The following is a 22,044-nucleotide window of genomic DNA, read 5'->3' as shown; positions in this document are numbered from 1 at the left end:
TTGTTCATTACATTTCTCTTCCTTGCTTTCTGAAAATGCATCTTTCAGTAGGGTGCAGGTTGCCTGATCTTTTTGACTTTGAATGTTGTTCTGCTCTCACTCTATTTCTAGTTATTGTTTGTAAATGAACACAAATGCATCCTCCATTCTACAGGAAACTAGCAATATAAAGAGCACTAATTGTAGTCAACAGAAGATTTTTAAGTCTACTAAAACAAAGGTTCTCACAACAGTGGTAATCTGGAAGCAATATATTGACCTGAGAAAGCTTCCATACAGCTTGTTAATTTTAAAATCTTGTGTAGAATGTATTTTTTTTAAATATACTGTTGCCTTGCTTTAGTGATGGGCTGCGATAATACTCAAATTCATCTAATGCAGGTTTACTCTAAGAATTGCATTTCTTTTTAATATGGGGATTCTTACGCGTACAGTACTGTGCGAGCTAAGTGGTTCTGTAATGGAACTTGCATTTGTGCTCACAGCAGCTCAAAGTTCATTGCCTTTCTCACAGCAGTTAGCAAGTGCAAATGCCCATGAATTTATAAGTTCTACCTGGAATAATGTTTGCTATCTGTCTCCAGAAAGATTATTTGCTTATGAGAATGATCTTTCCTTCCAAGTGCATTGGAGCATCACATGGTTGAAAACTATTTTAATCTGTAAAGACAGCTAAGACAGTATTTGGGCATCCTTGAGATGCTGGAATTCAGTATCTAATTCCTACTGGTTTATTCAAGGGTTGGAGTGCTTTGTAACAGTGAGCCTGAGGAAATAGGTGGCAGAAATGCAGCTTGTGTTTGTATAACTGAATCTCTGAAGTAGGGGTTCCTGTATCTGTTCCCTTTTGCCATCTTTATGCCAGAGATGAAATATTAGCGTACTTAAATTCTGCGTGACTTTTCCATGGGGAAACTCATGAGGAGGAAAAAAAATAGGTTAAGAAATGGTCAGGTTAAAACGTTGTGCTCATAGCTAAGAGGTATCATAAACTTGTCTCAGTCTGGAATAAGTATATATAGTCTTTTGATCATGTATGAAGTTAAAAATGGTTTTTGGTTCTTTGTGCCCTTAAATCTCAAGGTCAAATCTGTTACCTTTTGGAGTTTGTAAAAGGCCCATTCAGGATTCGTAGGTATTCTTCTGAAAAATGCTAGATAAGGGAAAGAGTGCTTTCTTTTCTTGAGGAGGGAAAAAAATCATTAGCTTTTAAGTGCTTGAAGTGTTATTCTTCTTGCTTGTGTCTTGACTCTTCTCCAGTACCTATTTAGGGAATGTTTGAGCAAAAACTTGGGTTTTGTATTTCTTCAATGTAATTTGTTTATATTCAAATCTTTTAATATTTTTTCCATTAAACAGCGTGAGACGGACAGGAATAAAAAACCTATTGCTGCTACCAGGCTCCAGCCAGAACTGCATACAGAAGTAGAGCCCTGTAGTACAGCTGCAGAACCTCCCAAGAAAGATGCCTTTACTTCTACAGAAGGTTATGAAGAGCTGCTAAATAAGAGACGGCTGGAGGAAGACAGGTACCATAGGCTAGATGATGAGGTTGAATTAAGAAGTCGATTATTAAATAAAAGACTTGATGAGGATTTGGATGTTCCCAGTAGAAGACATCGTGGACTTCCTAGTCAATCTGTAATTCCTATAAGAAGGTATCACAGACTTGATGAGGATCGTGATTTTGATCGAAGATACTACAGAATGGACTATGATCCTGACATAAGTGAAGAATTTGACCCTAGATTTAGATGTGAAAGCGCTTATGAGAGAAAACCTCCCCGATATTTTTATGCTGAAAGGTATCTTTAACTCTGTTTTTTACTTTATTTCTGTAGTGCTTGTTGACAGCCATGATTTGCTCTCAATGAAAATTACACAAGATTCACAGGTGAAAGCAGAATTTTTGGACTTACTTTAAAGAGGAATTTTGTCATAGTTTTTAGAAAAACATTTAAGAATTGGATCAGTACCTAATATAAATCATACATTAGGTAACATTTTATATAGTGTGGTGAGCCAAGGGTACTAGTGAAATTACTTGAGAAAAAGAAGCACACAATTTATATAAATGTATCTGGTATATATAAGTATTTGCCAGAATACATTAGAGTTTGTGAGCAATCCCCTGTAATGTGAACCCAAGATAAACATGTATGTCCTTTGATGTAATAGTTAGCAAGTCAATTTTCAATTCCAATTCTAAAATTGGGTTGAGCTTCAGTTTTTGTTACATGCCAGTACCTATTAGAAATGGCTAAGATATATTTTAAACAATCCTCATTTTTACTGTATGTCTTGCTAAATGGCAAAGTCTTTATACGTGTAATTGAGTTGAATCCTGATGGTGTTAACTGGTCCTAATCTCAGTAGAAACTACACAATCTGAATAAAGCATTTAAGGACTGTGCCCAAATCTAACAAAAGAGAGTGTTTGAGGTAAATCTTCTAATAAACAGTACATAACACTTGGTTTCTGTTAAATACTCTTTACACTGTGTTAACTGATAGATCAGTTTGGTTACTTTGACATAAATTATTAATCTTTCTTTTCTAGTTCACCGATTTAAAAAACAAAGAACTAAGCCTTACCAGTCATTCAGGGTTTGGCAGTCTGGCCACATTCGATTATTCCATTGCAAGAACAGGTTCCTTTCAAAAGTGGAAGAGTTGTGGTCTGAAATAGTAGCAAACTTGAAACAGGCATGTTTTATACAGCTAAATTCAAATGAAATAAATCAGTAAAGTTTCCTGTAAATAAACTTTAAATACGTGCTTGGAGAGTGTTCATTTGTTCAGTTCACAGTTTTTGGGCTTGAATGGTCTTTTTTTCTTAATTTTTTTATCCTCCTTTATGTTAAGCCTCTTGCCAGAATCATTTTACTGCTGTTTCTTCAGAGAAGGAAACACCAGTGTCTCTCCCTTGTTAGGGACCTAATAACCTAAATAACCACTTCTGCAATTAACACTTCGAGAAAAAAACAGAAGGCAAATTCTGCCACTCAACAGTGTTAAATACTATGATCGTATTTCATTGTTAATTACTGGTGGACTGGCTAGATGATCTTTTGAGTCATTGTTTACGGGAATAATTTTCTGGATAGTTTTGCAGAGTAGTAACTGGAAAAAACAAGCCCTAAAATGCTCTTCTACTGGAAGCGCACTTTCTAAATGGAATGAATCACGCTTCTTTTCCAATTTCAAATGGCAGTAGAGTTACCTCTGTACAAAAATACCTTTCAACATTCCTTCTCAGTCCCTCTAAAGTGAAAGTAAATAAAACCATAAAGAAAAAAAAACAAGTAAGTATGGGGCAAATGAAATATATGGAAGTGCTTGGGAGATGCAGGCTAAGTAAATGGCTTATTTCAGCGTTTCAGATGGTATGTTCAAGTGTGCTTCTTAAAAGCCTGTATTTATTCGTATAGCATTTCTGAAGAAGGTTAGCAAATGGAAGCAGTGGTTAAAGAGATAGCAGGAACAAGATTACCTGTTTCTGCTGAATACAATTTGGAGAGGAGAGAGTACAATGCAAAAATTGCTCATTCCTGCCAATGTTATACCATGGGATGGAGCAAAGGAGGTTTTCAGGTGGGGTCTTCTTGTCCAACAACTTTTCAGAATATCAGAATGAAACTGCAGAAGCTTGATTCTGTGCCTAACAAAGGTAGACAAAATGTCCGTGTTTTTCAGAAAAAGGCACTTGCTGTTAAACCTGTTAATTAACATGCAATAGGATAACCATGTGCCTCTGTCTAATGCATTTGGATGTAGAGTCTAATATTTAAATAATGACCAGCTGATAAAGTTTGAGGGCTTACTTTTGTTTCTCAAAGAATGGTTTTTGAACCAAGGGTAGACAATATCAACCTGAATAGAAGTTTACAAGTTCCTGGTTATTCCAAAGAACACTGGTGCTAATATAAACATGCGAGACCAATATATCACCAGACAATTCATTGCTACTTTGGAGAGACCTCTGAAACAGTTTTTGTTCAAGGTTTAATTTAAAATAAAGTACACAAGATAGTCTTATCTTTCTTATTGACAAGGTTTGTGCATCTTATTAAAAGAATTTGCTTAACCATCACCTGAATTACCTGAACTTAGTTGAATATAAAATTAAGATTTATTTTTTAGTAGTTAGTTCTTTGCTGTTTTTTTTTTTAATGGCAAATAACCTTTCATCATTTTTATATTAAATTTATTTTGTAATCCAGTATTTTTTGTCCTTCACAAGGAGTTCCACTTTTATGAACTACGATCGGTCTCTCTTCAAGAAGGAAAAACACATCTTTTAGTTACTGACAGCTTTGCTTCTTAAGCATTAGTATTTTATTTCCACATTTCAGATAGTCCACCTTTTCCAGATCACATTTGGTTTATAACACAAAGTAAATAAGAAGGAACACTTTATTTGCTGTACTGAAGGTATTTTTTTTTAATGGGCTTTATTAATTTGAAGAGGCAGGTGTTTGGCAGGATTTTCCAGAAAGGTTACTTATCTGATGGAGGCATGAGGTCTGTGGTATTTCAGCAAATAGAAATGGTGACAGGAGAGTGAGCAGAAGAGCAAAAGTTTTTCGCTGTAGTCATCTGATTGCTTTACTCTATCCCCAGCACCAGGTCTATCCTATAAACAAGGTATGAGAGTTTCTTGATTGAATTGAGTCAACGTGTCTGGGCAAAACAGAGTGGTTTGTCAGAGACCTGCCATGCTGTTTGCTGCTTTTTACAAAAAAAATGACTGAAACCAACCAACCAAAAAACACAACCCATTCCCCCCACCCCAAACAAACAAACAAAAACAGGTTGCCTGTTGAATCCTGGGCTTTGGTTCTTTCCTTCTTCCCTTCTTCCTTTCATCACGCCGTGGACTAGGCTTTGTATTCCCCAGCTGCGTTTATCTTGCGTGACCAGCCTTGTAAGTAACAGATTGATCATTATCGAAAAGATGATCTGGATCATGAAAGAAGACCATGTTATGCCAAGAGGCTTTCATGCTTGCATCCTTTTGCCTCTGATTATTGGCAATTACTTAAATTGCAGAGATGGGCAGAGCTGTGGCTCCTCTTACATGAAAGAATATGATGTGTTTTTTTCTGTTTACCTTGGATTTTTTTTGGTTTGTTTAATAGTAAGTCCCTGGCTTTGCCTGGCTTTGGAAAGTATATATTTGTCAGCATCTATTGCTTACTTTTTCATTAAATATCTCTTCTTGCCTCATTTTATCAAGATAACTTGACGTCCTCATTATAGAGTAATTAATTTTAAAGGTTAGAAAAGCCTGTACATTCAGCTACCCCAGACCTTTTCAGGAAAAGCTCCCTTGTGTTCATACAGTTTCTAGCATCGTTGGATTTATTTGAATTTTCATTTGTATTGCTTTCTTCACATGTAGATGCTTTGAATTTTATCTCCTGAATTTGGGTATTCACCATATTACCTGTCTTTAATCTTGATCAAAAATGACCTCTCTCTTTTAAATAGTATCAGATACATGGTGAAGGGTAGGCTGTCATTAAAGAAGCTTTTCATATCTGAATCAACTATTTCACCAGGCTTGTGCAATAGTTGTCGGAGGCTACATTGGCTCCTTAAGAGCAAGATCAGTTTCAATCAATGCAGTCTGAATGCCAAAGTGTGTGATCCTGCATTGCTTCCAAGATCTGTTCTAGTGTTGCCACCAGATATGTGAACTTGGTCACATTTTTGTATAAACAACAAAAATAATAAGGCTTGTCAGGGAAGCTGGCTCTGCAATGAGGAATTAGTATGTTTTTTCAAGGAAAATTGAATTTTACATGGCAAATTCTAGCTATCGTGCAGTCAGCTAGCCCTTCAAGTAAGAAGAGGTTTCCTAGGAGCTGTGGTATCCTTTCAGCCTGAAAAGCGGACTTGGGAATCTGAATTTCAGATGGAGGTGCTTTGACAATGCTAGGGAAGTGAAGTATTTCTAGAACTTTTGCACAGTATTTTCGGAACTGGTTCTGTTGTTCCATGTGCAGTCAGGCTGAGGATCCATCTGCAAGAAGCTGCTGGACCTTCCGTTTTGGATTGTATGTTTTTAGGCAAGCATGGCTAAATATTGTCTATTTCTTTAAGGCCCAATCTGGATGGAATAGTACGAGATCTACCTGCAGATTATGAAGATGAATTAAAGGAGAGATCACATGTGCAGCAGGTTCCAAGAACTGGAAATTTTAGGTCTGGTATACAAAGTATTTTTCTGAAAATCGCACTACAAAATCATGGTGAAAGGAAAACGTTTATTTACAATCCCTAATATGCTATCCAAAATGGCGAATTCTTTTCCTACAGCTAGTGTAATATAGGACAAGAACGATGCATTTGCTTTGAAAATAGCTATGGAAGATTGCATGCCAGTGTTCTTTTTTGAAATGAGAGATCACCTGCTCTCTAACTGAGGTTGAAGTTTTAACTTAATGATTTTTTTTTGTGATAGTAGTTTTAAAATTCCTATTTTAGTTTTCCAGACTTGCAAAATCAAGACATGATCTAAGAGGCAAAAGCAAAATGTTTGTAAAGACCTTATATAAACTCTTGCTTGGCACTGCTTTTGTCTGTCAACACTTTAAGTGCTCAACTGCGTCAGTGTTTCTGAGAACTTCAGAAACCACAGGCAAATAAGAACTGTGAGAAATGCTTTTTTTTTTTTTTTTTTTTTTCCCACAAGGGTTCTTATTTTGCTTGTGATGTTTCTTTGGATTTTAGGAAGGTTCTCTGTCATAAATATATCACATAATGTTGTAAGTGCATCTATCGCATTTCAGACAGACTGCAAGTAAATTCTTATGTCTGATCTTTCCATTTTCTTTTTTGTCTTTGCCAGAAATCAGGCACAAATTAGCTCTTCAGCTAATGAACCTTCCAAGTCTGCTCCTGAAATGACATATTCAACAGGCCTTATTCTTGGTATGTATAGAAACCTAAGTAATGACACAGTTATTCTTTCTTTGCGTATTTGACTTTTCTTTGGGAATAATTAAAAACCTTGAAAATCTAGCTTTTTCTTCATGATAGTTTTCCCTTATACCAGTAAATAAATACTATTAACATGGAAAAAAAAAATCAAAAAAGAAAGAAATATTCCTTTTCCCACTTAATGCAATAGGGCTTTCTAATTTTTGAGGAGCCTGAGTTTCTTCTTAGTTATCATTAACAGTATAAGGCCCGTATACCTTCTTTTTTTGATACAAATTATTTTTGATAGTTATTACTTTTTTTTATTTAACTAATAACTAATTTTTTTGATACTAACATCAGTTGCAGAAGTATGGGGAATGGTAGTGTTCACAACTGTGCAAGAACAGATGATTCCGATTATCTCTTACTGGTTAAATGTAGCCATTATATTTAGCAGTGAACATTATTGAGCTTTGTGGAGAGAAGCGTTGCTGGGAAAAAGCATTCGTAGCATAATTCACAAAATAAGGCAAGAGTAAGAAAACTAGTTCTTCAGACGCAAGCCTTTGAATGCAAGCTAGATTTGAGTTGATGGGAAAATTGGCTAACAGGTGTCAGGTGTACTTTCTATTTATTTTTACAATTGAACATAGCTGATCTTCAGTGCTGTACGTGGCAGGACAGTTTTCTGTTTGAAGGCAGCATTAAAACAATGGTGGTATAACTGACAGTCTCCCTGATCTGTTCTTAGCCATCTCACTGTAGTAACCTGAGTACACGAAGGTATGAATTAGTCTTCCTTGCAGTCTTTGTTAAAAAAAAGAATATTATGTTTTATAAAGATTTTATTTTTTTTGAAGTTAGAATTGATTTCAGACCCCAAAAATCACAAGCCATGAGGTTATCTTACCTATTTTGGTTGCTTTACAATCCTGACATAATAACTGAAAAAAACCACCAGACAGTCATGAATCATGTAGGTGCTTTTTTCCTTTTTATTTTTTTTCTTTCTTTCTCCTACTTTGCAGCCTGCTTCACTTTATTGTTCAGGTTTACTTCACTTGAAATCCACAGTGACTGTGTGTATGAAAATATGTCAAGAGTCCGTTGTGTCTGATGGTCATACAAGTGGTGTTTTTTGTTTGTTTGTTTATTTTTAATAGAAAACTCCACATATACTGTGGGGGGAACTACCAAAAGTTGTAAGGGCTTTTTTGGGTTCCTCAAAATCCATGTGAGATGTGATCACCGTTTCCTTTTACATACGCTTATCAGCCAATACTTTTCTAATTTCTAGTAGTCATGGAAACCGTCTGAAAAGTGGAGCACTTTGCTTTCCTCCCTGTGGGTTTGACTATCTTTAGTTTTACCTTTCATTTTTATCCGGAGCAGTGCTTCGTAATTTTGGAGCGCTGTATCTTCCTTAGTTGAGCATTAGAGAGAAAAAAGCAAAACCAAAAAAACAAAGCAAGCAAACAAACAAATCAAAACAAAACAAAAACTTTTTTCCTTGTTGTATCAGATAGCTTTGAAATTTGTAGCTTTCTGACTGTACAAAACCAGGCAAACTAGAAGAGTAATGATGAAAATCATAGTAGCTCTGATTGTCATACTCCAAACAAACTTCAGTATTAAAACTTTTTTTTAATCAGTAAAGATAGTGTTCTTATGCACGTTCTCTGATTGTATACTCTGCTGTCTTTTATGCTTTGACTTGACTGAAATGCAGTGTTTTTGTCCAGTACATTTGTGTATTTTGTGGAGCATTTACACATTGTGTGACTGTTTCCATTAGGTGGTCAGGACCTAGAGCTTCTCCAAAGGAAAAAAGAGAAATACAGACAAGAACTAATTGAACAGATGGCTGAGCAACAGCGAAATAAGAGACGGTAATGGAAAGTTACTATATATTTTTCTAAACAATAATAGCTGAACTATAAAGGAATTTCATATGGAATACGGTAAGAATAATTTTCATAAATAAGGAATTTTAGCTAGCTAGCTAATACCACACCTAATTAAGCTAGTTGGCATGAGAGCTTTAGTTTTTAATAAAAAAAAAAAAAACACACCAGCTTTCAGTGAAACAAATAAAAAAAATGATTTTTCATTTTAAAAATTGATTTTCAGTTTCTTAGGGATAAAGAAGCTCTAGGTGGATATATCTTTCTTGGTGGCAGAAAAGTGTGTAATTACTTTGCAAAGTTGAAAACGATTCTTCATTTCCCTTTCCAGTTTAGGAAAGGACCCTTTTGCTTTCAAAGTACTTGATTATGCAGAATAATAAAATAAAATTTCTTTCTTACGTATTAGTAGCTGCTTGCTGAATGATAATAGATATACATACAAACACACAGTTATATTAATGAAAGGATAATGAATTAAAGTTACTCTTGACAGCTTCACTGTGATTGGAAGCTACACATGCTGAACAAGCTTGAGGCTTGAAATTACAATATAGTAATTATTGTTATACTTATGAATAATTTGAATACGTTTATTATAAACTGTATATCACTGTAATGTGAATAAAATAAATTTTTAAGAAATAATGTGAAAGATTGTAGTAAAAAAACAATGTGTTTTTTCCTTTTTTGGTAGTTGGAATTTTATTAGGTGAAATAAATGATAGCTGAATATTTCTTGAGTTTTGTTTCCTTACAAAGGATATACAGTATCCTTATTCCTTGACTCCAGAAGAAGTCAAGTAGAAGCATGTCTTGTTACTCTGTATTTCCAGAGTTTTGAGGTCAATGATTTGAAAAAATGAGCATGGTTTACTGCTTTCTGATGTGATTTTTTTTTTTTTTTTCACAAAAACAGTGAGAAGGAACTTGAGCTCTCAGTTGCTGCTTCTGGAGCTCTAGACCCAGAAAAGAAGGTGAGGAGTTTGGATTTTTTTTCTTCCACTTATATAGACTTTTTTCTTATTATATGTACATTATGGTTGTCGATTCACAAAACTATTGGGCTTTTATAGAATGATAAATGTGTCTCTTTTTTTCTAGTAGGGCATTAGGATAAAATAAAACTCAGGCCAAGGATGATAAGACTGTCCTCACTGCGCATACTTTCAGCTTAAGAGGAAAGTATGTTCAAGAAAGTTTTAAAACATTTTCTTTTTTCTCTTTGACCAAGTGTTCTGTAAAAGCACTAGATGTCATGGAAAAGATATTTGGTGTGCAGTGGTAGCCTGTACATGCACACAATAGTGAGTCTTCTAGGGGAATGTAAAGTTTGCTGCTGAAAGTTTTTTTCTGTATACTTTTTTATTTTTCAATTAAAAAAAATCCAGTTGTTTCGCAGCTGATTTGAACTCAGTGATTTTTTTTTATATTTCAAAGTTGTATTTTTTTTAAACCATCAAATGTAAAAAGCAAGATATTTAATGTTGTGTTACTTGTAAGAGTTAATGCAGTTACTGTCTCCACTTCCTTATTAAGGTGATTATTGTACCAAGAATTTTGACTATCACATATGTAGGAGTAAGATTGTTGGTGCTAGCAGCATTAATAGCAGCCTGATTGTCACATAACTAGTATGATTTGCATGTGTGTGTTTGCTGAAGTGGCCAAGGCCAATGCATCTTGGGAACAGTAGATATATGCTGTTGAACATGAAGGACAGATAATTTTCTCAAGCAAGAATAAAGTAGTTAATGACTTAACTGGTTACTAGTTTAAATTATCAATGGTGCTGTTTTTTGAGGGAGGCTGCAAAACAGAAGGAAACTTGAGCTACTTTTGGAGAGTTCAGCAGACATGAAAGGACCGCTCATTTTCTAGAAGATGATGAATGAATTGCTGTAACTCAGTATCAACAAAGCAGTCAGCATTTGAGGCAGGAGACTGGAAATGCACATAGATAAGCAACTAAGCTGAATCAATTTCTGCTTCTAAAGTGAAAGAGCGTGGTCAAGTGGTCTAGCTGCATGTTCCTGCCCTCTACCTATGGCATCTGTGGCATGTTTGATCCCTTTCTGTGAACCAATTTGGCTTGGTTAGCTGGCAAGTCTGAATCTTTTCTGTTGTTTATTAGCTTAGAGCTAACCATGGATTCAGATGGTGAAAAGGAGAGGAATGGAGTATGTGGTTGGGAGCAAGACAGGAAAAGAGGAAAAACTGAGCAGAGGATGCTGGTGCTTTTGGCTGCAGTGCACTGTAAAGTCACTGTAAGCACTCTTGTCTGATCAGACCTGAACAGCTAGAAGCACGCTGTGATGAAGCATTCCACGTACTGCATCTTGCTCAGAGACTGAAAAGTGCTTATTGTATGAGCAAAATTATATCCAGAGCAAGTCCAGGACATGTATAGTTAAAACCATTAATTTGGCTGAAAGCCTTCAATTAAGTAGAATTGCTGCATTCATTAAGCAACAGTCACTGCTAGCTTCAAATTGCTTCTTGGGGAGAGATTCTAATTAGGTGGATTTCTTGATTAATTACAGGTTGGTTAAATAGCAATGCCTGTTTCAGAGTATGTAGAAGTAGACTGTTGTATATACTGCTTGTTTAAAAGAAAACAATCCCCAGGATGAACCTACTGCCATAGTTACATCTTTAATTAGCCACAGAGCTGCAATCTGGGGCACTTTGGGAACAGTTGACATTAAGCTTGTTAGTAAGAAAGACTTTTAAATGTTCTTCTGCTCAAGATACTGGATTTGAAAAGACAAGTTGAAAGACAAAAGTCTGTAGACTTCTAAATAACTTTAAATCACTGTAGCTCATATGCTATCAAATTTTATACTCACATCTAGAAATTTGAAGTTAAATGTTATAAACGAATACTAACGTCTAGTAGATTTTGTGAATTTTTTATCTTAATGCTGTAGTTCATGATTGGTGAGTACTAACTGCCTTGTACATATACTGTCTTGCAGCTAAGTGATGAGGAGGTAAACATTTAATATTTTGCTGAAATACTTTAGGGTATACAGTTTGCTGTTAGATATTAAATATTTAGTTGGTGCTGGTATCACTGTCTCTGCATGCATGTTAGTTGAAGCACTGCAATGTTAGGACTGGTAAATTCAGAAGCATAATCTGGTTTTATTTATATGGTGTATAGTTGTGGGTTTTTTTTTTGGTCTTATATTGGGTCATTTAAACAAACATTGGAATATTTATGCATAGAAGCTGGTGTAAGGGCTTTCTGGGTGCGATAGGGTAGCTCTGAAACTAACTGATTTGCATGCTTTTGCATTACTTGCATGTTGCCTTTCACTAGTTCCTGAGGCTGCCAGTTATCAATAAACATTTGATACTTTATTTAAAAAAAAAAAAAGAAATAAAATTTTGTCATGTTTGTCCTTGAAAAAAATCTAATAGAATCAAAGGAACCTGAAAAATAATGGTATTGAAAGGAAATGTTTATTGGAAAAAGTCTCAGTGTGTGTTTGTCTTTACTCTTACTGATGATGAGCTGTTTCAGTAGGGGGAGGGCATTTCATAAACTTTTCCTGCGCGTAATATGAAAATACTGTCAGTGTAGGAACCTGTCAGCTGTAGATAACCTGTGCTACAGCCAACTGAGTAAATACTTTAATACTTTTATTTTCTTTTCCCCCCGGATAATAACCAGGACAATATACTTCGTAAAACTTGCCATGGAGGTGGTTTTTTTTTTGTGTGTTTTTTTTTTTTTTAAACCTGTGATAAACATGCTAGATTTCCTTGTAGTAGTAGATTTCCAGTAGTTCCCTGGGAGGGGAAAAAAAAAAGCAGTTACTAAAAATTTGAACAGGTAATTGAGAACTAGTAGAATATTTAATGCAACCGAAATGGAGGTTCAGAGTATTTCATGTTAATAACGAGTTAACTGCTTTTTTCTTCTTTTTTTTAACTCCTTCAGCCGAATAGATTGAGGCAGTTTGGCTTGACGGCAAGAACTTCTGAAGAGAAAGTGCCACCTGAAAGGCCCAGGGTTGCTTTCCAAACTCCTGTGTCCATGCCTTCTGTCTCTCCAGTGAACGAAGACTTTCACCGGGGGCTAGCCAGCACCCTTGGTGAAATGGCAGCTCCCAGGTGCTTCCTAATGTCTAATCTAAACCTCCCCTCTTTTAGTTTAAAGCCATTCCCCCTTGTCCTATCAATACACCCCCTGACAAAGGGTCCCTCCCCAGCTTTCCTGCAGGCCCCCTTTAGGTACAGGAAGGCCGCTGTAAGGTCTCCCTGGGGCCTTCTCTTCTCCAGGCTGGACATACTTGAATACAGCTCTCTTAGTCGATGTTTGTGTAGAAGAAGAGTTTTACTGTAGAAATAATGTCTATACCTAGGATGTTGAACTGTGTTGTGAGGGTGCTTAGGCACATGCCCAGTGGTGTCTGTATTGTTAGGTGGCTGCTCTGGCATGAGTTTGGACCGTACCAGTTTGAGGTCTCCCAGGGCTAAGTTCAGGAATTCAGGGTAGACCATGAATGCTTCCCTTTGATGTTGTGGCTGAGACTAAACCATTTTGGGAGACAGAGCTTTAGCCATGTGGCTGAAGCTGTGCTGGGCCACTTGCCCTCTGATCAGAGAGCAGTCCTTGCCTTGTTTTAGTTACTGTTACAGATGTAACCAGCTAAGTGTCCTCAACTGAACCAGTTAAAGAAAGTGACCTTGTTTTATGCTCTTTAGATCTCTGGAATAGCGTGGGTTCATGTACTACTCCCTAAAGGAAGGTTAACCCCTTATTGAGGTTTATTGTGTGTTATTCCTGCATGGCACTAATGTTAGAGAGGTCTTGGATTAAGCTAAATCTAGAATTTTTGTGTAGTGAATTCTTTTTTTCTTTTATTTTCTTTGAATGATCTTTTTTTTTTTTTTTCAGTTGTACAACAAAATAGAAATTGTTCCTTTTTTCTTTAAGGCTTGCGCTCATACCACCACCTCCACCACCAGTTTTGACAGACAACTATAGAACACCTTATGATGATGCTTATTACTTTTATGGGGCTAGAAATCCTTTGGATCCCAGTCTTGCATATTGTAAGTTGATGATTTTAGGTGAATTGGTTGTTAGCAATTCAGATGACTGCTTTTAATCTGTTTGAACGATGAATAATATAAACTAGTAACAACTACTTATACCCAATTCGAAGTTGTTTATTGGTATCTTCATAGAAAACTTAAAATGCAGGACAAAGAAAACTTGCAACAATAATTTTTTTATGGATTTATGTGAATGAGATTTGCATCAGTTGGTGATATTAAAGAATGCTAGAGAAATAAAAGCAAAATTTTTTTCTTGTTCTGCCCTCCCACTTCCTGTAAGATTTTTGAAGTTCCAAAGAAAAGGTAAAATAGGAGCTGTAATCTTTAATGGAAGCTTCTTTTAGCGTTGTTATCAATATAACTTTTAGTGTAAAATGGCTTACAGTTTAGAGTATTAAACAAACTAGTACTTAAAATTCACATACAGGATCAATTTGACCTCAAGGTTGTTGTCACAAAGTAAGATTTCAAAGCATGAAATTGTTTCAGAGATGCATCTCATATTATCTTGAACGTAAGCAGTACGGCAATTTCAAGCCTTGCTGTGGCAGGGTGCTGTCATTTCTATTTCACTATGAGTACAGGTGTCAAATATGCTGTAGTGTACAGTGCAGTGTGGTTCTCCTCTCGGTACAGGATGCATTTGGAAAGCACGAGGTCAAAAGCTATGTTAAATTAGTTAGTTCTTTTTGTTAGTTCATTGTAAATTATGCTAATGAAAACACTTATAAATTTACAAATTTAAGGGGTTTAGTTGATTTTAAAAGTAAGAAATGGAGTTGTACCTTTGCATTGTTTTTCTTTCTTTAGGGGCATTAAGCTTTAGCTATGTTCGATGCAGAAGTTCAAAGTCCTTGTGGTAATCACGCAGTCGGTCTGAGCACTGAGAGCTGTGCTTTTAAGTAATAGCAAATATTTATTTTTAAGCATCCAAAACTTAAAATAGTATTTTATTTTTATTGCGCAGATGGTACAGGTATGATGGGAATGCAACCCACACCTAACCTGGATCCTTCTTTAGTCCAAGCCCCAGTAGAGCAATCTGTGTAAGTATTATGTGTATTCATATTCCTTGTTTGTATTTGTCTGTATTGGTATGCTTCTCATGTTGGGAGTATTTTGCTAACAAGGTATATGCCTTTCAATTAAAGCATGTTAAAGACAACTCTTCAAAATTCTAATTAAGTCTTATCTAAACAGTAATTCAGTGATCTCCTCTGTTTTGTATGGATTTATGAAAATGTTTGAGACTATAAACTGCGAGGCTGTGGAAAACAAGATGCTACGTATTTCAGGCAGGGAATTTTTTCCTTTTGACCCTGTGATGTTTTCCTTTTACACGTGTGGTTTTCTAATTTAGAAGTAACATTGGACAGAGAAATACAGGAGACAGACAAAGAAGCAGAGGAGTATTTTCTGAAGAAAAATCAAAGGCTTCCAAAGAGGCAATGTTATCTTATCAACAAGAATTGCAACAGCAGGTACTGAGTAATAAAGCTTCTGATATTTTCTTCTTCTTGTTAATGATATAGTGGTTGTAACTGTAATATGGTCTCATTTCATATTCATTCCATACATATTCATTTAATTTACAAGTAAAAAGGTTTCTTAATTCTTCCTTCCTTTGTTGTTTACTTTCTCCCGGTCCTCTGACCTTTCTTTAGCTCATTTTAGATTTTCAGTTGAACAGCAATCTCTTCAAGCTTATTGCCTCTTCAAGAGGCAGAGAAAATGCAAAGACTAAGAGCAAACAGATTACTTCCAGACATCAGATTTCATATAATTCTTTTCATAAACATAAGAAGGTGCAGCTTAAATGCAATAAATTGTTTTGCTCTGATATTTTCATTGAAAGATTGCTTTCAAGCATTATTGCTTTAATAATTAAGAGCACTCTATTTTCAGTAAGTTCTTCATGATGATTTGGTTACTAATTCAAATGCCTTGGTTTTAGTGAGTTTGTATGTGATGTCTCATCTCTTTTCAACTTCCTTTTTGATAGACTAGACAAATTTGAGTTTCATGTCTTCCAGTAGAAATCCTAGTCTTCTGCTCATTTTAGTGGCATTTTGTTGCTGCATCTACATTTATAAAATGTATTTGGCCATGATAGGACACATTTCAGAAGAGATTTTGCTAGAACCCAGTTCAGTGGCACTAACATTTCCTATTGATTCTTTATGCTTTTCTTCAGTGGAGGTAAATAACTGCTATAAAAATGTTATAGTTTTAATTATGATTGTGTATAGGGATCAAGTAGAGGCTGCCAGTCAAGGCCAAATTAAGAGTAAAATAAACATTTGGGAATAGTGTTTGATACTGCACTTGTCTTTATGCTTCTCTGAAGGTATTTTCTCACTGTAGTCTTAAGAAATAAATTCTACTTTGCCATGTGAGGGACTGCACAACTCGACATGAAGTTCTAATAAACCTGGCACAATATACCCTTTCAAAGCTATTATGCTGCTTATCGTTGTAAGTGAACAGAATGTTCAGAACCTTTTTTTTCCCCTATAGGCAAACCTGATTTACCATTTTTGGAAACAGTCTGCAGGACTAGATGGGTCTTTGTTTTGACTCACTGCATCTCTTATGAAATTGTCTGACTATGAGATAAAAGGAAACATTTATTGCACAGAAGGAACAAACTTAAGAAAATACGTTAACATGTTTCAGCAACAGAAATAGTAGCTAATGTTTCAAAAGCTTTGAATAGAAGTTTGACTTTTTTTAACAGCTGTTCATGTTATAAATGCTATATGAAATAAGGAGATCTAGTTACATACATTTAACCTGTTGAAAAAAAGGACCAAACCATACGAGCAGTTATACATTACGTATTACTGAACAAAAATATTTAATGAGTAGTTACAGAATTGTATCGCATTCTCTTAAAGCATTTATGGGTAAAAGTCTTTGTCCCATCTTTAATCTAAGTTTAGGCTAAACAAAATCAGGTTGAGAGAATCAAGTGCTGTAATGCCGTGGAGCTTTGCCTGTTTAAATTTCAGGCAGTACAGCCTTCTGTACTGCAAGATCCAAGGATATGGGACTTTTGATCTACTGGAAGTGTCAGACATGAATATTTGGAAGTCTTATAATATGTATCTCTGTACATGCACGTTGTGACACCAGTATTCAGTGCTCTGTCTGCAGTAAAGACAATGAAATGTTTGTGATTTACTAGATACAGATGGCATAACAATAGCACTCAGCTTGCTCTGTTAACATGTTATTAAAATTATACTTCATGTGATATTTTTATGCAACTGACTTGGGACTGTTTCTTCTTAGATAAGAGAGAGAGAGGAAAGACGCAGACAAGAGAGAGAAGAGAAGGAACGCTACGAAGCCAAGTTAGAAGCAGAAATGAGGAATTACAATCCCTGGGGAAAAGGTGGTGGTGGCGCTCCTCTCAGAGATGCAAAAGGAAATCTGATAAGTATGTTTGCCAAAATTGTGGGTTGTCTTTTAAAGATTTTTTTTTTCTTGCTCCTGTAAAGGCTCTATTCAGATATGTTTCCTTGTTTTGTAACACTGATAACATTTTATTGACAAATAGAAATACTTGTTTTAAGCAGATGTACTCTGAGAATATTTAAGTAATTATTTTGGTTTCAGAAGAATCATTCAAAGGGCACAATTAAAAAAAAAAAGCAACAACAACAAACAAAAACAGGAAACAGGATAATGTCAACTATAAATGAAGTAAAAATGCAATAGTAAAGGGAGAGGGAAGAAAAGAAGCTGTTAAAATCATCTGCAATACAAATACGCTGAAGACTATGAAGACATTTATGTAAACGTTTTCCAGGAACAGTTTATTTTTTTTAATTTTGTTAGTTTAAAAACACTTCTAGTCTTAGAAAGTTCTACTTGTGACATGGAAAATGGAAACATATTTGGATAAATATATAAAGCTAAGTGGAATATTTAAATCTCCCCAAGTAACACTGCTGGCAAATGAGTGTTTAAATAGCAATCAGTCAGCAGTAATGTTTTTAAGCTTTATTTCTTTCCAAGTGCTGTTTTATAGAAGATAGGAGTAGTGAGCTGGGAGATAGATAAACAACTTGCCCAGATTATAGCTCTCTCTCCAGTAAGTTGGAGGTAGATGTAAGATTAAAACTCAAATTCCTGATTCTGGGTCCTGGATTTAGGCCCTGTATTATGCAAAACTTTCTCTATTTGAAGATGTACAGTTTTGTTGCTGTAGTGGACCCTGTGGCAGTATTTTTTGTATAAATAAAAATAGTACTCTGTAGGCACAATTAGATTTATATCTCTCAAAATAAAAGTATTACCATTAAATTCCCTTAAGTGCCACAGATTCTGTTTTGTTGAACACTCTATCTCCCACACAGTCTACAGAACAGTTTTGGAAATCCCATTAATGGTGGCTGCTTCTTTTCAGCTGAGTGAAGGATATTTGCATGTTCACATTTGATCCTGTGACTTGAGGACCTATACTGCATCTCAGTAGCCGAGTATTTATCTCTTATTGGCCTGTGATAGCTCTTTTCTTGCCTTCAGCATCTTGTCACGAAGACAGCTATACTGGCTCTTTCACAGCGATTGAGATGAATTCGTTTGAGACCTACCATGATATATGGGACTGAATGTAGTCTTTCCATGGGTGAATTTTAATGCCATGTTAATTCTCCATCAGATAAAACATGATTTGAGTGTTACACATTCAACCTCCTTCATGATTCAGTGGTTTATTCAAGGGCTAACAGTTGTTAGAGCACACTGAAACCGTAAGCCAAATGGACTTGAAGCTTTTTGCTCCTCCTCTTCTTACCTTCAGAAATCTAAATGTTTCCAATTAATCTGCAAAATAAGAGTACTTGATGAATTAGCCAGAGGAAGTTAAATGGGGTCTCCAAGACAGGCATTTCTCATGCCTGTTTAGGGTGTAATATCAATCAGCTTCCTTCTGTGGAGAGCTGAATAGGTTAGTAGAAGCAGTAGTAGTCCAAAACAAATAAAAGCAGTAACTTTTAAAGTCAGTGAAACTTAGAGCTTTGTAACGGTTGATTTCTAGCGTTTCTAGCATTCTAGGTTTTTAAAACATGCTCTCTGGTAATAAATTATAAGAATTTTCAGTGCATGGAACACTTACTGGATAACAGTTTATGTATATAAAATTAGTTTCAGTTTTATGATACCCTAGTGGCAAGTGGTTAAATTCACAGAGTAGTTTAAAAGTCAGAGGGGGGTAATGTTCAAAGGCTTTGTGATTAAAATAAAAAAAAATAATAAAAAAAGGCCAAATAGTAATTTTAGAAACTTGGGTTTAGGGTGCTGGCTTGTGTTTATCCCCAGAGCTGATAGAGGTGTTGACACTGCCTGTCTTTAAGCGCTGTATTTGAGTGTCTGTCTTCCTTCTCTATGTTTTATGATAGTGTGAGTAGAGTGGGGCAGAGGAAAAGATGGGTGACTTACATTAGCCTAAAGTGTGTACATGCCTCCTGAGAAACTTACCTCTGTTTGTAAATGAAGAACCAAGAGAAAGAAGTTCCTCAAACTGTTTTCCCGAATTATATACATAAAGCTATTTTTCCCACCATACTTTAGCAACTTGATGGATAAACTATGAGTCAAATGTCATCAAATATAACGTGCTGTTTCTCCCAGGTCTCTATTTCATGCGGTGTGACTTGTCTTTTATCTTCCCCAAAATAGCTTTTGAGACTCCGATGCAAAAGCTGCTTTACAGAGAGAGATGTAGTTTAAAGGTTTTGGAATCTGTGTTTAAATGGCTACAGTAATTCACGTTTATCATAAACGCTATATAAAAAGATAATTTGAAAACTGCATATTAGTCTTTTTGTTTCTTTTTTTTTGAAAATGGGCCTTTTAAGTGCAGTATAATGAATATTTCAAGGTGAGATTAACATCTTTGGGATTTTTGTGGTACAATTTTTATGTAAATTTTGATGGAAAAGTGTTTTATAAAAATGTTGGATGACATTGTTTTGCTTATGTACAGACATCTACACCTGGACTTTTGCGGAATACATGAAGACCAAAACATACCTTAATGGTTTATTGTGGTTATTGCCCTTAAAGGAAATCAAATACAGTAGACATTTAGTACTTAAATGCCAATACCAACCTGAAAAGTATTTTACAGCTCTAAGGAAATAGAAGGGGGTGGTTTCTAAATACATACGTGTCAACACAGGCTTGTCAGTCTTTTTTGTCTTTTTGCTCTTTGTCTTTCCATTTCATAGCTTTTGTTGGGGTGGAGGTTTGCTGCGAAGAATCGTTCCTGGCAGAAGAAAGCCAACAAAATAAATACTTCAATCAGTGAATTGTTGACAACTAATATTTAACCCATAGCATATGTATACTTGCCTTTGCTTAAATTATTTGTTCCTGTAGTTGCTGTGTCCACAAATGGTGGAGCTGCTGAAACAGACCTGTATTTTGGGGAATCTATAGTGAACATGCCTTTTATGAGAACAAAATGCTACAAACAGTTATTTCCCCTTTCCTTTAGCTGACTTGAATATGATGCACAAGCAAAACGAAGATGCGTATCATAATCCAGAGGCGAGACTATACGAAGATAAAAGGGCTATTGTGTCTGTTGACCTAAGTTTGGCCTCCCCAAGACCTGAGAACACAGAAGCATCTACAAATAAAATAGCAGGTTTTTAAGAACGCTATTACAGCTCTAATTACTTATAGGTCTTAGTGATCAAACTCCTCTAGTTTCTTTACTCCTCCCTTGTAGTCCTATAATAGACCTAGTGCCTTCCACCACTGAAGTCAACTATCATGATTCTTTTGCAAACTTCTCCGTTGCTATCATCTGTGTGCACTGAAAATGTACTTTCTTATCTGTATCATTGGTAATGATAAATATTAACTGTTGATACACTTGATAATACTTGACAGCTAGGACATCAGTTTTCTAGGTTCAATTTTATCTAAGCAAATCTTTATGCATATTTATTTTACTTTTAAATGATAAAGTGGAAATAAAACTGTACAGTAGGAGGAAAAGATGGAATAAGAGGACGGAGGAAGGTCTGCAGTGGATGAGGTTGTAGGTTAAGATGAAACAGGTATGCTGTAGTGGTTAACAAGTTCAAAAAGGTTACAGGTAAATTAGGTACATGTGCAGCCCTATGCACTGCCTCCACGTTTTAGGGATTTTATTTTCCTACTAAAAAACTAATGCATCTTTTTTCTCTCTTCTTATGTTCTGTGAGAAATCTAAGTGAGAGCTCTTGGGTACCAGGCCTGTCCTCAGTCTGGGATTGACAAGGGTCAGGATCTGTCATGATCCCCTTGAATTAACCTATATGCTGCTTTTCTTTCTCCTGTCCAAACTGTTTCACTTCTTTGTACATGATAATTGGAACAGCGTACTACTTGGTTCTGTAAGCTCATGCTCTTAAGTCTAGGTTGCTGCAATAAGCCTGTGCATTTGTATGGGGATAAGTGGATATATTATTTCTGCTTTCATCTGACTTGGGTGTTAAGGCATTGTGCAGGGAAAGGTAAGGGCGGAGCATGAGAACAGCTAGCAGCTCAGTGGAGCTATGGTGTTTGCACACCCTTGAGGCACTATCCCTTTGAGTAGACTTGATAAGAATGAGGAACATGCTGTGTCAGGAGAAGTGTTAACACAACTTCTTCTTTTACTTCTTTCTCCTCTACTTCCTGTAGAGATCCTGTCCTGCAAAGGCTGTTCTAATTGTTATCCGAGTTAATCATCTTTTCTAGCGCTTTTGGGACTGTATGGTTATGACACATTCTTAACTCAGGGAGAGTAACTTGGCAACCGGTCCCTGGTGATGTTGTTTCCAATACAGTGGAGGAAGTTGCAGAGATGGAAGAGACCTGACAGTTCAAACTTCATAGTATGGAAGGTGCCTTATAATGGCAAAATTCAATTTTCTGAGTGCTCAGAATTTTATCTGCCAGATTTTGGCCTTGTTTTTTGTAGCATCCATTGCTAATTTGCTTTATTATTCTGTTTACCTAATATTCTGTGTCTAAAGATTGAATAAACCTAAGGAACAGCACTGTGTGTGTTAAGTCAGAGTAATGGCAAGCAATGAAGTAATGAAATGTAAAATTTTTGCTATTCTAATTAATTTAAATGTGGCATTTTTTA

The 22,044-nt window shown here is 35.7% G+C and overlaps 1 protein-coding gene across 5 annotated transcripts in view; it reads left to right on the top strand.

Moving 5' to 3' along the window:
- Positions 1–22,044, top strand: part of CSPP1 (centrosome and spindle pole associated protein 1) — a 60,509-nt gene that overhangs the window by 17,444 nt on the left and 21,021 nt on the right. For all 5 annotated transcript variants that reach the window (XM_083824159.1, XM_083824155.1, XM_083824158.1 and 2 more), the window contains 12 exons: positions 1,360–1,805; positions 6,109–6,210; positions 6,857–6,939; positions 8,726–8,819; positions 9,754–9,811; positions 11,813–11,827; positions 12,784–12,956; positions 13,783–13,901; positions 14,875–14,953; positions 15,268–15,388; positions 17,202–17,349; positions 20,416–20,568. In XM_083824159.1, the coding sequence (XP_083680285.1) occupies positions 1,360–1,805; positions 6,109–6,210; positions 6,857–6,939; positions 8,726–8,819; positions 9,754–9,811; positions 11,813–11,827; positions 12,784–12,956; positions 13,783–13,901; positions 14,875–14,953; positions 15,268–15,388; positions 17,202–17,349; positions 20,416–20,568 (1,591 nt within the window). The remainder of the gene's footprint in view (positions 1–1,359; positions 1,806–6,108; positions 6,211–6,856; positions 6,940–8,725; positions 8,820–9,753; positions 9,812–11,812; positions 11,828–12,783; positions 12,957–13,782; positions 13,902–14,874; positions 14,954–15,267; positions 15,389–17,201; positions 17,350–20,415; positions 20,569–22,044) is intronic.

Source organism: Anser anser (assembly GCF_964211835.1).
Source record: "Anser anser genome assembly, chromosome: 2".
NCBI lineage: Eukaryota > Metazoa > Chordata > Aves > Anseriformes > Anatidae > Anser > Anser anser.
Note: the sequence above shows the minus strand (reverse complement) of the source record. Positions and strands in the feature narration are given on the sequence as shown.